We start from the raw sequence: 16,779 nt of genomic DNA on the forward strand, positions 1-16,779 counted from the left end.
AATATGTAAGCCGGTCTCGCCTATCGCTCCCGAGCTGACTGGAAAAGCAAACTCTATTTGTCAGACGGGGCGGGCCGATGGGCGAATCGCGTGCTCCGTGCGCCTTAGCTCCGCCCCCGCAGACACGTTGCCTTGGGAGAAGCAACACGGGCCGAGCGAGCGCAGCGCTTCCTCACTCGCACCGCGTCCAACACATCAGCTGCTCCGCGCCCGGAGTCCTGGATTTACCTCTGAACAAAGAAGAGTGCGATTCGCCCCATCCCGGTTAGGTATGTACCCCTCATTATATCAGATCACGTCAAGAACCGGACGGTCGTGGTGACCCGCTTTCACTGTGTGTAGAAATAAAAAGCCTCAGATGTTTTTGTTGTTTTTACATTAAAAAACCATCCAGAGGAATTTGCCACAGTTATAGCCAAAAATAAGCAAGCGATTATTGTCTTGTGGGGGGCACATCATTGATCGGCTTTGGCTCTAACATGACAAATAGTCCAAGGGGTGTTTCTGGTTTTATGTAATGTAACAGTGTATGCTGCCAAATTTACTATGACTGATAAGGAAGACTCTATTGTGTCTGTTGCCCAACTGCTTTTAAGTGGATTGGACTGATCTGATCTGTTGTCGCTATTTCTGTATCGTTATATACATGTGTAGTTTGTGGAAAAGTCATGATATTGAAACTGTTGAGCATCGTTTTTCAATAGGAATATATAGCCTCTGTTGTGGTGGACATAGATGTATTCATGTGCCCCACCTACACAGGTAGTCAAGAGACAAATGTGGATTGATCGATATACTATTAAACAGAGGAGAGAGAATGGCAGCGTGTGTCTGTATGAGGGAATTCATGGCCATAAACAGATTTATTCTGACCGGAGGCTGTTATCACTTGAACATGGGCTACAGCAGTCATTTGAATTTCCATCACTAGACTGAAAGAATGCATGCGGTGTTTGTGAAGGCCCAAATGAGGTTCAGTGGTAAAATGAAATTATGGCACTCTTTTTTTTTAATCCAGCAGAGTCGCTCATAAGGCATGGGGATGCACAAAAGATAATAAATTCCATTTTTATTTGCATGAGAAATTTCTCATATTTGGTTTTGTGCAGTATTGTGGAGGTTTGTGGATATTAGGTATGGCATTTGCAGAACAGCATGAATCTGAGCCTGAGAAGATAACTTTAACATAGGATGTAATTAAAAAGTAACATTTAAAACAGAATTTTTATTGCCTTTGTGCCCTATTGTGTGGGACCCTGTTCACACACCTAGGCCTAAATTTCCTTTGTATGGTCTTTTGTTGTCAGTGTTGGCTGTGGGGAAGCCGTACAGCTGTAATTAGAAACATCCAGATGTATTTACTGTGTTGTCAAAGGTTTCTAAAATCAGTCAAATGTGGGCCACAGAGGGCCTCCACCCTCTCCTTTAACAGTAAGATCACAAGCTGATGGTGATCCTGAGACAAAGAGCCAGGGAACAGTTAACACTGCCGCTGTCAAAATTCACAGGAACCCAGAGACAGCAAGCCAAGGGTTTAAAATAAAACACCAAAAATATGCGCTGAAAATGGTGTTCTCACTTTATTTATTTGTGAAGTCCCTGACAAATCACCGAAGCAATTAGTGAGTCTCTCCTGGAGGGTCTATGTAGCCGGATGACTTTTAATTCACAAGGGATTTTTCATGTTGTCAACCTCCAGTACCATCTCCCATTTAGTAAATAACCTTTTTTTTTCATGAGTGTCACTTTGTGTTGATGCCAGGTCTCCAGTCAGAGCCGTGTCATGATGGCAGACCCTCTGCCAGGTTGAATAAACAATGCTAACAATATTTATGAACACGTTTGTTGGCGGCAGCTGGTGAGCCACCTGATATACATAGGGAAACTATCTAAGCTGGTGATTTTGAATAACACTAAAGTCAGTATTCATTTCAGAATAAAATAGGAATTTGTTGTGGATGATACAATGTTATCAGTAATTATCACAATAAAAGTTTCCTCAATTTTGACATATATCTATCTCAGAAGCATCAAATAATGGCCATAGCTTAGTTCATCTAATCCTTAATGGATGCTTACAGTTTTCTGCCCTTATTTTCCTATTTTATCCACTGATGATGATGGTTTCTATTCAAATTGTGTTACTTACTTAACAGTAGAGCTTGACATAACTTAGCCATGCTGCTGTTACACACAAAATGGATACAGTTAAACCCCGAAAAGCTATTAAAAAATGTCCTTACAACACAATAACATGAACCCTGCAGTTTGAATAGCTGTGACTGAATAATTATGAGGTTTCAGTTATAATAGTCTATTACTTTGCTACTTGCTGTTTTTCTGTTCTCATATAGGCAAAGATGGATTTTTGTTCCTTTGTTTTGTTAAAGTATGACTCAAAAACAAATTTTACCCCTACTTGTCTATCTTTTTTTTTTCAACCATTTTATTCTGGCAATAGCCCTAAGAATTATAAATGAATGCATCTATGTACATTTTATTCAAGAACGAAACTCTTTAAACTTGACATAGAGATTTTACATCCAGAATGTTATGATAAAATGTTACTGTTAGTTGATATGGACCTTGTAATCATGATTTAAACCATTTTCCACCATATTGTTGTTAAGAGTTCAAAGAGTCAGAATCGTAAATTACTGATTTGCGAATTGTGTTGATGATTTCATTTAGGGCTATGCAGTATTGTTGTGGGTCTGAAGGTGTTTGGTGTTTGCCTTTGATGGCAGCCAAGCTGTGTTTACTGGCTCAGGTGCTGCGGCTGTAAAGCATGCGGGTCAGTGTGTGGCCCAAACAATTGGGCTTCAGTGCCACCATCTGCTCAGCGCTCTCTGCTGTCCTTGTGTGCGTTACTATTCATTTCCTTTGGACGGTGCACGAGAAGTGCCGGGGATTTGCAGCTGCATTTAGCTAATGCTCTCATCCAGAGTAATCTATAGAGGTTTGCGTAAGGACATTTCAACAGGCCTGCTGCTTTTCATGCCTTTTGTAGTGTTGTGATATACCAATCATGGCTTCCTCTCTGACAGGTCAGTGATGGTCAGTGCTGGTTAGAGCCTGCAGCCAAGGATGTCTGCTACGGATTCGGACAACTCCATTGACTGGCTGGCGAGTGACAACGAGGACGACGAGAGCGAGAGGGAGTCTGACTGTGCTGGAAAGCGCAGCCAGACAGAGGCTCCTCCGTCACACCTGGGCCCATCTGAGAGCAGCAGCTGCAGAAGCAGCAAGGTGAAGGAGGGTGAGAGTAACTGGAGCGAGGGCAGCGAGGCCTCCAGCCGGGGGTCTCCCTCCAGCTGCACAGAGGCATGGGACAGGGATGCCACTGAACTGTGTCAAACACAACAGGGACAGAAATCAAATGCTAAAAGTACTCTGCAAGCACTGAAGAGGCCTCACAGTGCCACGGTGGACGAGCGTAAGGAGCTGCAGTACATTTCCAGCAAGTCAGAGAAAGACCGAATTTTCACCAGAAAGGTGAGGACCTCTGTTACTCATGTTTGTCTAGCACAGGAGGTTGACACCGTCAGCAAAACTAGAGCGTGCTCTCTCACCCATATCAACTTCCCCATTGGTTGTAGAGTCTGCCTCACTCATGACATTTCCAGTAAAAGACCCTCCCTTATACAGTGAGACTAGATGAGTTAGTCATACTTTTCTCAAGAATTTTTGAGTTATTCTCTCAATCATACGAAGAAAAAAAACCTCAAGATAAGTTAACAGGTCATCCAAATCATGTTGTAAAACTTTTGCATGCGGTGAAAAGGCAGTTTGTGGAAGGTTGTTTGATATCAGGTTATTGCTATGAGCAGGGAAAGGCCTGTGAAACATTTTTGACAGAGATATCACCTACAATAAATCCGTTTTCTTTTCCAGTGTATGGAACTACAATGCTACATTCATCCGCTGTCATCAATCTTGAATGGGCTTCGTTCAGGGAGATACAGAGAACGTAAGTCAGCCATTTCACATCCCCTCTCTTTTGCTCCTTGGAAATCTTTTCAAAAGGTTCTTTGGTACTGTACCACACAAACGTTTTTAGATGAAGCTAGATCTTTCGTTTGTGTTTCTTTTTTATTTTCTCTTTCTCTTCTCCCTTCTCATCTCTCTGGTGGCTCAGAGGAAAACAATAGATTGGATAGACGCTGTGCCACTCTTTGAGGAATGTGTCCTGAGATTTGAGAGAGAGATGCCTGAAACATGTATTGTTTGCTGTAGGACTATCAAGTAACCACAAGTATTTCTTTTGTGTGGCGTCTGTGCTTTATAATGGAGAACATTTTGTGAAAAGGTGCGCATAGTGCAGAGCTAACCACACTGTTTTTAAAATGGCCCTGAAGCTTCAGATGAATTAACATATTAAACAGGAAATAATAAATTTCTAAATGCTGTTTTTTATGCCTGTGGGCGAAGAAATGATGTCACACTTCAAATATTCCTATAGGTTAGATGCATGGCAGAAGTGGGTGAGAACATAGCGCAGTTCTCCACAGAACACACAGTGTCAGGCAGCTGCTGCACCTGAGTCATCCGATATGCATTACAGCGATACACTAATCTCTCAATGTGGCTTCTCAAATCAAGCAGCTCCATGTTCAGGCAGGCTCTGAAAGTGCTTAGTTTGGGATTTCGGTCAAACCCAAACCTTGTGCGACCCGACACTTCCTGGCCAAAGAGGCAGGGAGTCTGCTCCCGCACATACACACTTCACACAACCCATCTGCTTCACAGACTCAGCCCTGCTGTCAACACAGTTTGTGTTGCTCATGGTAGAACTCCCTTTTTCCTTTCTCAGGACTCAGCAGTTTCCAGGAGAGTGTGGCCATGGACCGGATTCAGAGGATCATGGGTGTCCTTCAGAACCCCTGCATGGGGTAAGTGTCTTCAACGTGGCCCACATATTATAAGTCCCCTCAGGGTACAACTTGTCCAATATTCAGAGTCATCCAGTAATATTCATCGATTCATTCATGTTTAGTCAGCTCAGACGTGTGCTTGTGTGCTCGGTCCAGCCTGTGTCTCTAGTTCTTGCTGAAGTAAAAGCTCTCTGCTACTTCAACATGCATTCATGGCCGTCTCCTCTTTCTCAGCTGTGTTTCTTTTCAAAATCAGATCAGAAGCTTTTGAAGCACCGGGTACAATTTTGAGTATTAGACAAGGTGGTAGCTAGCGGAGGGTCTAAGTGAACTGAGATGTGTTTCAGACACATGGCTCACAGCGTGTTGCCCAGCGAGGAGCTGCTACCCTCACACAGTCAGATTACATTTACTGCAGACTTTGTTAAGTCCTACAGTTGCAAGGTAATTTGTTAAAAATCTATCAAACTCCAGTCTGGGAACAGCACATATGTGCATGCTTGCTTAGCTCTCCATTGGTCAGACTGCCAATGAACTATGATATCACTCCTTAAAGAGGAACAAAGATGCTTTTTAATAATTTTTGGATGCTTTATTCAAGTCATTAAGTAGCAAAATGGTTCTCATTGTCTCTCTCCCCAAGATCTTACTTTCCATACATTAATAGTTACCATTTGCTGTCATTGCCATTGAAAGAAAACAGTTTACATTTATTGTCTGGCTGTGCATCAAAAGCACCACTACTGATCCTTATGGCGGAGAAAGGCATTCATTGTGCTGACAGGACAGCCGGTCACTGTGAGAGGTTGCATCAAGGTATACTGATATAAGATAATGTGCTGAATTTGGCACAGACTGATTGAGCTCCTCACGCAGCAGCTGCTCCCTTCGTATGGGAGACAAAGAGTGGGCGTGGCAGCCGCCCTGCAGACGATCGGGGCAGAGACTGGAAGGTGGACTAACCCTCCCTCTTCCAGTCCTTGTGCTTGGTCCCTGCTGCCAGCTGGCAGCCCCTGCAGCAACACAATGGTAGACAGGATCAAAGTGACTTCTTTAGCAGTCACTGTTGCGGATAATCTATCACATGAATTTAACATGCTCTGAATGGAGTGTAGCGGGAAGGTCCTGATCATATGACATGGGCTAATCCCCTACCAACCATCTGGTTTTGACGAGTGGGAGTTAATGGGCACTTCGCTCTGCCCACCTTGAACAAGAGCTGCGTCACCGCGAGTAGTTTATTTTTGCTATGACGCTGTTGGAGACCACTGTGGCTTAGGCGTTTATTTTTAGAGGCGAGGAGAACTATTATACATCAGGACACGTGTGAGCTCAAAACGTGTGAAAAATACCTAAGGCGAAATTCTCTATGCATGTAACATGGGCTTTGGTGAGTGAGAGTGAGTCTGAGTGCTTTCTGTTTGTTTGCAGATTTCCCATGTTGAGTTAGAAGTTAAGATGTTTACTAGATCATGCTGATTTATGCACTGGCGGCACTGTGCACTAATAAATGTTCCAAATGTCTCTTTTGCTGTCCTCCAGGGAAAAATACATCAATATCATTCTTAAAATGGAGGAAATGCTAAAGAGCTGGTTCCCCAATGTGAAACCCCACGACCAACTCACTGTCACCCAGACAGAGGAAGCTACTCCTACCAAGAAACTCAAGGTAAGGTGGTACAAGAGCTCTTGGGTGAGGCAGTCAAGAACATAAGGTTTAAGGTGACTGCACTCACGCAGAGAAAGAGGGACTGGAATATCTATTATTATTTAATCACAGGTCCGGGACAGGGAGAGAGGATTAAAATCTATTTTTACAGTTGTGAGGTATTACAGCAGTCTCAGGTTCACTAAAAATAATGACAGAGGAGAAAAGGTAATTTTGGAGGAGTGTCCCTAAGGGGATAAGAAGGGTCAGAAGACTCTGGTACATTCCTCTGCATTTAGTTAGTGAGGATTTACTTCTATGGCTAATCTGGACACACCCTCCCATTGATAGGAATTTCATGTACTTTTTTTTTTTTTTTTTTTAGCACAAAAATGGAGCTATTTTGATCGCCGTAACAAGCCGTGCTGCCAGCGAGTGCAACAGATAAGGTTGTGACACATGCAAGAGTAACTTTAAACTTTGATCTCTTGTTCTTGCAGCTATCTCCAGTGACCACAGCTCTGGTCAGTGCAGCAGGGAGCCCTGTCATCATCAGTGCCCCTCCGGTGGGTGCCAAAGCCCTCAGAGTGACTGACCTCACTCCCCCCGGAGCCTACTCAGCCAGTAACCTGAAGTGGCTCCACACTTCACCCATCTGCTCCCCCACAGCAGAGCAGGCCCAGGCTGGCCCCAGGCACCTGCTGTCCTCCAGAGACAGAGAGCTTACGCAGGACAACGCCGTGTCCTCCAGCACAGACAGCCACGCTAAGATAGACTCCATACCCAGAGGCCCTCCACTGGGCAAAATCAACGCGCCCTGTCTAGAGAGGCTCCTCAAGTCGACAGAAAGCATCATCACTCGCAAGGAGACGGGGGGTGTGATGGGCAGCAGCTGGTCCTAGTCCAGACAGAAGGCTGGTTGTCCAGCTAAATGCCCTGCACAGTTCAGCCCAGCCCAGCCTTGCCCACCTTGCCGGGAGCCAGTCAGCTCACTTAGTCCATTCCAGCCTTCAGGAGAGACGAGAGCCTTCATAAGGGATATCACGGATTCCTTATTTAATGCGGAAGGAGCATCAGTGAACATGAACTCTTCGATATGAGAACGTGCCCTCTCTGACATGACAAGTGTCTGCTTTAGTTCCCTTTGTTGACTTAACTTTTTTTCTCCCCCTTTTTCGTTTGCACTCTTGAATTGAATAGGATTGCGTGTGTGAGAGTGGGAAGGACAAAATTCTCATGCTGAGATCCGCAGAGCAGTTTCTAGTGATTTCACAGCTGAATTTGCTCCCTTTGGCTCGTAGACACTATAACATAGGTTGATTATCTGTGAAACAGCTATCATGCCTGAAAGGGAAAGGATTGCAAGAGTAATTTGTGGTGGGAGGGAACATTTCAGATATCCAGACTTGTCAGTGGTCTACATATAGTTGTACTGAAAATGTGGGTGGAATGTGATGTCTTTTTTTTCTCTTTCCTTTCCCCTCATGACTCCAATCTTAGGTTTATTGATGTGACTGTTACTCATTTGTATACTTTATAAATAAGTCTTTTGGTACAACTGTTCTACCTCAGCGGGCACCACGTAAAGGTTAGCGGGTAGGAAAGTGACCGCTACACTCAAAGACTGAACACCTCACGAGATCTGCAGTGAGCCAAACGGCCTCCGGTGACGAGGTCTAGAGTACGAGTTGTTGTGCTTGTGCAAACAGAGGATGCTCTCTCCATGGGGACGCTCTTGTGGCCTGACTGGTGCCATTGTAAAGAATGTCAACTGCAGTTTTCTTTTGAGTCTCCCAGTAGAAGGCAAACAGTGCCTGTAACGTCAAGCTGTGCCTGGAAGCTGGTTTAATAAAGAGAGAGAACCGTTCAGAATACCTGATCCTCTGAGGGATGTACAAATCAGGAATTCCCGATCTCCTGCCATTTCCCGTTTTGAGTAAATTATTCAGATCTTGCCAACTACTTTTCTGTGGTCAAGTAGAACAACTCTTATGTTTTGCCACAGAACCGAACAGTATGGTAGACCAGCAGAGAGGGACAAGGTATTTCTCTGTGTAAATGTTTCAAAACGGTTGTCGATTTACCCTGAAAAGTGGCCTTTATAGTGTGAAATTTTATACTTTCAAAATAAATGTGGTTATATTTGTTTGACGCAAAATGGCTGCAGTTTTTTTTTATTGAATTTTCTGAATTCCTGAATCAATAGTAACAAATTGTACTTAATTGTGGTGACTAACAGGCAAATACATCTACATATACATAAGTCTTATACATTTTTGGTTATTCAACATGTACAGGGTTGATTTTGTTTTTTCCCTAATGACCCTTTAAGTGCTCCAGATAGAGAACAGCAAGTGACGGGGAACTGCACGAACACATATAAAAATACCTTTTGTATTACCAAAAGGATCTTATGAAACAGCCCATTGTAAATCGCTACTAAGATCAAAACTGGGTCAATTACCCATCAAAGCAAGTTCTCGAATGATTTATATCAGTGTGTAAGGCAAATTACAGGGTAAGACGATGGGAGTGCTCCAATTAAAGACACTTCCTGCTGAAATAAAAGATACATTGTGTGTATTTCTTTGAGGAGGATGTATTTCTCAGTATTTTCATGCCCACTGCACAGAAAAAAAAGAAATTTTAATTTTCATAGTAGCAAATCAAAATGTCAGTATTGCTTCACATTTCATGCTGTCACACGCTGCCACATTTTGGTACTGAGGAGGCAGATTTTTACACCGATGGACCCATCCAGACAAGAAAGTACTCACATTTTTTACTTAACCTTGCGTGCTCAGTTCGCCCGTCTGTATGATCGTGAAAACACACAGGCCATCATGACGCCATTAAGACAGAGGAGCATCATTTTCACAGGAACTTCATATTTACTATAAAAATCAGACAGCCTTTTAAATTTCAGCCATCTGGGGTCCGTAAAGGGCACTATGCAGGCTGGTGCAGAAAATCTGAAAACTTTGACCAAGCTGCACTAAGGTTAATGTAGCAGATAAGAGCATTCTCTAAATTTATACTTGACTCAAGACAATTTTATTTGTGGTCCCTCTGCCAAGACTTATATGAAAATATACCCACGTTGATGAGGGAGAGGCTGGTGTTGCCAAATTTAAGATTGAATGCTGCCATCTATAGGTGAAGGGTTACATGTTATAGGTTTATATTTGACTGTACAGCAGGCAGAATAAAAACTGGCTTTATTTGAAAAGGTCAGTTTACATGAACCAGATGGTTTGCCCTGATAGACAAAGTAATAACTACTATGGTTTACCGTGCCCAGTGAAGGGACTTTTCCTCTTAGTCTCTTTACTTCTTTATCCTTTGGCGCTATGGAATTTTCTTGGGGAGGCAGAATAAGTGAATGAATGAATGAATGAATTTGAATGCTGGAAACTCTTATATCCTGGCTTTGGATTTGCCTTTAGTCAACCCACAGACAGATTTTATTCTTTTCTGTTGCTTGTTTCAGTATGAAAGCACTGGTATTCACAGAGAGAGTGAAAAAGGAAGTTTGTGGGTCATGTGTGATCTGACTGTCAGCCAGACTGAAAAAAAAAACCCGGGCAGTTAAATGGAATCAAAACGTTAGGCCTACAAGTTTTTTTTTTTTTTTTTTTCCCTTTCTGAGAGTCATATGGTGGTCACGTGGTCCTGTTCCAGATTAAAAGAGGTGATTGGTGGAAGCAGAGGGGTTGATTACCCAGACTGCATTGTTTCAGCATTACCGCCCCAGATTTCATCTCCCAGGGCAAGGCTAATGCTCCAGACTCACGTGCACGCAGGACCTGGGCTCTGACAGCATCCTTGTCCAGAGTCAGCTGGCACAACTTTTGCCTTCCACTCGCCCTCAGAGGGGAAGTCCTTATGAATGATAGGAAGAGCTGCATCAACAAAAAGTCAACTCATTGGATTGTCTACATGAGCTGCACCAAATCTCAACAATGATTCAGTGATAAAGCTGCTATTTGTGAGAAAAAAAAAAAAAAAACATGCACGTGGTGGTCAACTGTGTGGGCAGCATTGGATTAATTTGGCTATGCAATTGACCAGTCAAATCAAAAGTGCTGAAAATGATGTAAGCTGAGGTACATAAATGTATGTTCAACCATGGGTATAGTTCTGATACTGCAGCGCTGTCAATTATAGAGAAAATTAGTCATATTGTTCCAATTTAAAGGCTAATCTTCATTCAAAAGAGATGTTTTGCGCAAATGATTGATGTCAGAGTTCTTTGTCCAGGCCATGTGTGGGCAAAACTACAAAGACAAATCATTACTGGAGGAGCAGAGATAGGAGCCTTTGTTGAAAGCATTCAAAGGAGAGTGGGAGAGAAAAGGAGAGGGTAGGGAGCAAGTCCATAGTTCCAGTTGCAAAGAGCCGGAAGGAATAATAAATGGGGCCTCATTCTCTCCAACTACCCTTTTATTGTAAATTGGCCTTAATTTGAGCTCCAGCTGAGTTTGAAATGACAAGGCAGGGTAGCGCTGAATAGGAGCCAAGCTGGTGGTTTGCTCTGCTGGAGTTATTTATATACACTATATGTAATTCTTTTTCTCTCTCAGGATCAGAAAAATAGATGAAACTGAGGGAAAGGCAGATGTCATGTCACTCCCAATGAAGGGAACCTTGCAGCAGATAACAAACTCTGAAAATGGTGAATGGTGAAAATGATCAAGTCACAGGCCGGTATGAAATGAGTAAAAGTGTCATCTCATGAAGCCATGCAAAATGAGATTCTGAGTACCACTGCACAGGTAAAATACAGATAATTGTGGGTGAACACTGCCTCATGCTACATGACTCAGTTTTCTACTTTATCTATCTATAATGTGACTATAAAGTATAATTTGCTTCAATGCTCCCCACATCTCCTGCTCTACCCCCTGACATGTCATATTGGCTGTAACAGCTAATACTGTACCTTCATATACTCATAGGGCACGTTTGACCAGCAGGCACTACCACACACACATCGCATGTATTATTAATTACTTGTTGGAGCCACAGCTGTTTTGTTATCAGTGCAGCGCGAGCGGATCGAAGCCTGATTGCATCTCAGATCTTCTGGAGCCACAGGGATTTGCTGCGCAGTCATTAAATGCCAAGTCTCAAATGTTTGGACTTCAAAGATGTCAAGACTGCTTGCATCACAGGTATGATTATTGAAGGTCAAAGCCATTAAATCTGCTCTTTTGTGCACTAGTCCATTAAAAAAAAAATAATAATAATAATTTACATGTTTTTAAAAATTTTGAGAGCTGCAAGAACTGCAGGAGGAGCAGCGTGTTTCAAAACATTTTGCCAACTTGACAGGCAGAGACAGGCTGCTGCAGAGGAGACGGTCACACATTTACATCTGATGCCTGCAAAGCTAGAAACATTCTTATTATGCTATTATGATGCGACAGTCAATCCACTCACACCTTATAGAGAAAGTAGTCTCAGAGGACCAGGCACTTTTAATTGAGAGACCTATGGACCCAGAATACCCCCACCTAATTACTAGGAGTGTAGGTCATATATGCCGTTTATGCTGCTGTTGTCTGGGGAGCTTCCCAGGTTTCCAATGTAAAGTGTGTGTTTGCATAAACAATGGTGAAGTCCAGTCAATCATCTCCTAGCCTTGGTTTATCATAGAATAGAGTGCATACATAGACTGTGTAAATGTGGTATTACTACTTATAGTTTCATTTTCTATTGATGTGGACCAATCAATATAAAGGTGACTGCTGTTTCTTATATGACATTGTGGTGGAAATATTGATACCCACCAGTGGTCTCCAGAGTCAGGGCTTCCTTTAATGATTTCAGAGTCAAATGACGACCAAATACGCTGATCCCACATATAGGCAGTCATGGCCTCTGCAAACCAGTGCAATGATATCGATTTTACCATCTCTGATAGGTTATCCTTAGATCTTTTGAAAAAAATAACCTTGTTCTGACGGCATCTTTGACATGCTTCATGTGTTTTCTGTAACATCAGCATTGATTTTGAATAGCTGTGTAGATGTTAATATTTCAAACAGTCAAAGTGAGTGGTGAACAGTGTGCATAATGTAAGAAAATTGACATGAATGGCCTGAATAGAGCACGAGCACAATTTTGGAAACTAGATTGGACAATTAAGAGAAATTATTGAGGATTGTGAACATGCATTGGGGTGTTAATTTGACAATGTTTTACAGGGTCTACTCAGAGCAGAAATTATGAGGGTCACAGGAGCAGAACAAAGGGGTTAAATATGCATTCTATAAAGAAGTGAAGCTATTAACATAATGACATAGTTTAACATTTGACTGACTGAATAAATCAGTGAATGAAAAAAAAAATGAATGAATGGTAGCTATTCAACAATTGGCATACACATTTAAATAAAGAGCTAAATTTATAAATGCTCCAAAGTATGTTCTCACAGTGTGGTTACCTTTAACTGATTTACTTTACCATGGAATATCTTGCATATGCTTCCTTTTTCATGAGCCAATTTGTACACCATTTTGCGATGTAGACTGTAGGTTGGTACCTCAGAGACCAATTATGCGAGCGAGGCATCAGCAAACTCGACCATCCACATATTGCCGGCTAATTACCTGTACCTACTATTGTGGCAGAGGAACCAGTCACCATGGGCTTTAGATCTCCTTGCAACAGGCAAAGTGGAGTTGAAAAGGACAAACAAGCAGCATTTTAGTTTGTGCCACTTGGGAATTTTCAAAGCACTCTGGGCATAAGAACATTTTACATGGACCTGAACGTCTTCCAAAACATGTACAGCATGTATCTGACGGCAAGGAAATGAGCAAATAACATTATACACATGAGAATATTTGGACGTACAGTGTGCAACACCTTCATTTATACACTTCTCTACAGATAAATCATATTATCCACACAGATATTCTGTTTTTTCTAAAACATGGTTGGTAAGAATCGACATTTCTTAAATGAGGATAATCTACACAAGCATGAAAATGAAATGAATGGTGCACCCCATCCATACTAATTGAGAATAATATGAATGCTCTCAGGACTGAAGCAGTAAGCTCTGAAGCTCTGTCAGGAAAGCTTGGCAAATCAAATGGCAGGCTTTGCCTTAAAGGAGCACAGACATCCCGAGCTTATCTTAATGAACAACACCTGCCACCTCCCTTGGGCCTAATCTCACAGGTAAAGAAGCGGAGGGCTGTGAATGGCGAGCAGGGAGAACAGACCAACGAGCAGGGACGCTGCCACTCTGTGACAGATCAGGAGCACGGCACCTAAATATGGCCACCCTTCATTAAGTCTCTTTACTAAGAATAGAGGCAGACTGTGCTCTTGTAGGTATGAATAATGGAAGCAGCCTCCAGGAGCTCATTTCCAGAGAGTGATCATCATGCTAAAGTATGCCCTAATGATCACACAGATAAAGTGGGAGGCTGGCATGCATGATTAATGCCCCCAGGTCTGTCTCCTGAGCTACACAACCTCCTATTGTCACCGACCCCTCGCTGCTCCATTCAGAGAGCATGGAGCATCAAATGTTCACAGAAAGTATGCTATACTATTACATGGCATCACTGGAGGTGGAAGATGTATTGTAGACATTGCTTAGGGCGTAAAGAGCTGGTAATAATATCAGATATATACAGTTCTTGCTGGCGTGGATCCAGTACTCATGCAAAACATATACAAAATCCAATAGCTAAGTCATAAAATATTCATACAGCAGATGGTTGACTGTTGTACACATTTGATAAGTTCAGCTCAAAATGTACTCGGTAAAACCTCAGTTTTTATCCTGTTTTTATGCACAGTTTCATATAGAATCCATACTTAATGAAAGGAGACGCAAACATCAAATTTTCATTACAGATAAATTTTCTGTTTTTGAAGAGGGTAACCACTGCAATACACAACACACATATTTGTACATCCTGCATGACTGTAAATTCAAAAACCTAATTTCTTCATATTCCTATCTCTATTTTGTCAAATAAACAAAACATGACTCAGATATCATCCATACTTTGTCACATGCTGATCGTTCTTACGTTCTACTCAACATGCTCAAGCATTTGAATACATTAATAAAGCAAATAAAAGTAAAATATATGATTTATTCTTGTTCATATACTATTTTATCTCCATTGTTCAATCTCTCACATCATACCATTCCATTTAAATTAAATCTTACCTCCGGTCTTTTCCTAATGCAAATGTCTCGGTGATGTCCACTAGGTGACACTGTTGTGAAAGAAACATATCACTGGACAAAGTGCATTCACTTTGTAAGCAGGTTTCCTAAGCAGGGATTAATTTTTCAACAGAGAGGCCTTATGTAAATGTTAGAATTTAGTTTTTTGGCAGAGATTCAGCAGTGCTATGACAAGTTGATGGTAAGTGCACGCAACAGGCTGCTTTGTGTAGAGTCTATGATATGAATTTTAAGACTTTGCACAGTCACACACCAGTTTTACCTGCAGGTAACTTACATTCTTGCTGAAGACAGTCATTGAATTCTGCCTGCCAAATGCAAAGCCCCTAAAGCCTGATATCAGCTCGTGACACATCAGAGAGCCAATAACGCTTCAAATACAGTAGAGTTGCATCGCTGTAGATGAAGGGCATGGTTTTGGGTTACACATGCAGCATACAATCTCTGACAGCACGCCCTATGTGTGTATGGGAAAGGCACAGCCAGGCCACTGTGCCACCATCAGACCCTCTGTCTGAACATCCCGTCTTAAGTCCGCTGGAATCTCATGATCCCAGCACCCCATCGCTGTGGACCACAGAGCTGATCCCAGCATACCAGCTTTGACTCTGTTACACGAGATGCATCAGAACTACTAACTGTAACGACTGACTGTAAAGCGTGCCACCTCACACTCCACCAATGACAAAGCCACAGAGGACTCTGATCATGTTTCAGTGACACATGGTTGAAATATTTACAGTCATCAGGCTGGAGATGGAGATAGACTCATTTAGGCTGCATACAAATGTGTGAGACAAGCAAACTGTATAATATCTTATCTCACCGTCTGCCAGTAATTTACAAGACACCATGACCAATACTGATGGGAACTGTTAAAATGACTAAAAGCAGCTGTCAGTAAGGAGAAGGAGAGTTATGTTGCACACTTTATAAGGACTTTAAATGTAAAGGTAACAGTGTGATGTCGTCCACTTCCCCAGACAGCTAGAAAGCTTTGTTTTGGGACCATCATCACTGAAGCACTAATTTAAGTTGAAATTTCATTTTCATGTACATCAGTGTTACAAATAGCAAAAGTATTTATTGCAAATTGGCATGACCTGATTTTCCCTTAGATTTCCACTTCGGCAACTTCAAAGTGAGAAAAAACATTTTTGCCTTATTGTAAGACATTGTCAGATACATCTGCTGTGTCTGCTCATTGTAATGCATCACTGAAGCTACATCACACTTATATTGAGTGAAATATTCCGCCCCAAGATGCCATTGTTTTATGGCTGCACCATTACATAAAATAAAAAATATCTAGATGTCTTGTGCATCATTTTATATTCTCCTGTGATTCAGTGGGACGTATTTGGCATCTTTGGGAACCTTGGGATCTCCACAAGAATTTAAAATGAAATTCATGTGGGTTTGAATAAAGCTTGGCCCTGCAGCAGTGACAAGCTTAACCATGGGAGCGGCAGAGATGAAGAGGTTAAATGTGAAGTTAACAGTATGGTGTTACTGTGTCCCCAGACGACTTTGTCTTGGAGCATAGCTATTGTACTAGTGTATGGGATTCACTGTCATTGTACACCAGTGGGTTAAAAAGTTAAAATAATGTAATGTTAAAGGTACAAATAACAAGGATATTTAATGAAAATGGGATGAAATTAAACAATATACCCTTCTGTAGCTGACAGTGATGTATTTTGTTTATTTGTTTGCATTATAAATTAAAAGAAAAGGGAAAAGTGGCGACCTCAGTAGACATTGCCCAACATGGTGCGATACTGTGGTGTGTTGCACAACATGTATCCTGCTTGCTGTGCGCCTTTATTTAATCAGAGAACTATGTGCCGCTTAAATCACAAAATATGATTGTACATGTTGGTGTTGGAATACAGCAGCTAAATACATTAATCAGTGGTGACAAACCCCAACCACATAAAGGCTGAAATTTATTGTTGTTGGTTTTTTTTTCACATTGTTTCCTGTAACAACTTTGACAGCTTCTTGTGGTTCATTATGCAATATATAAAAGAGGC

General features: G+C 41.9%; 1 protein-coding gene across 1 annotated transcript; it reads left to right on the forward strand.

Annotated features, from left to right (window-relative positions):
- The first annotated feature begins 145 nt into the window (after positions 1-145).
- Positions 146-8,680, forward strand: ciartb (circadian associated repressor of transcription b). The gene is made up of 6 exons (XM_030054542.1): positions 146-269; positions 3,048-3,495; positions 3,895-3,970; positions 4,814-4,892; positions 6,417-6,543; positions 7,023-8,680. Exons 2-6 carry the CDS (start codon positions 3,088-3,090, stop codon positions 7,422-7,424), a joined length of 1,092 nt encoding a protein of 363 aa, XP_029910402.1. The 5' UTR covers positions 146-269; positions 3,048-3,087; the 3' UTR covers positions 7,425-8,680.
- The last annotated feature ends 8,099 nt before the right edge of the window (positions 8,681-16,779 follow it).

Source organism: Myripristis murdjan, chromosome 6, assembly GCF_902150065.1.
Source record: "Myripristis murdjan chromosome 6, fMyrMur1.1, whole genome shotgun sequence".
NCBI classification, from domain to species: Eukaryota; Metazoa; Chordata; class Actinopteri; order Holocentriformes; family Holocentridae; genus Myripristis; species Myripristis murdjan.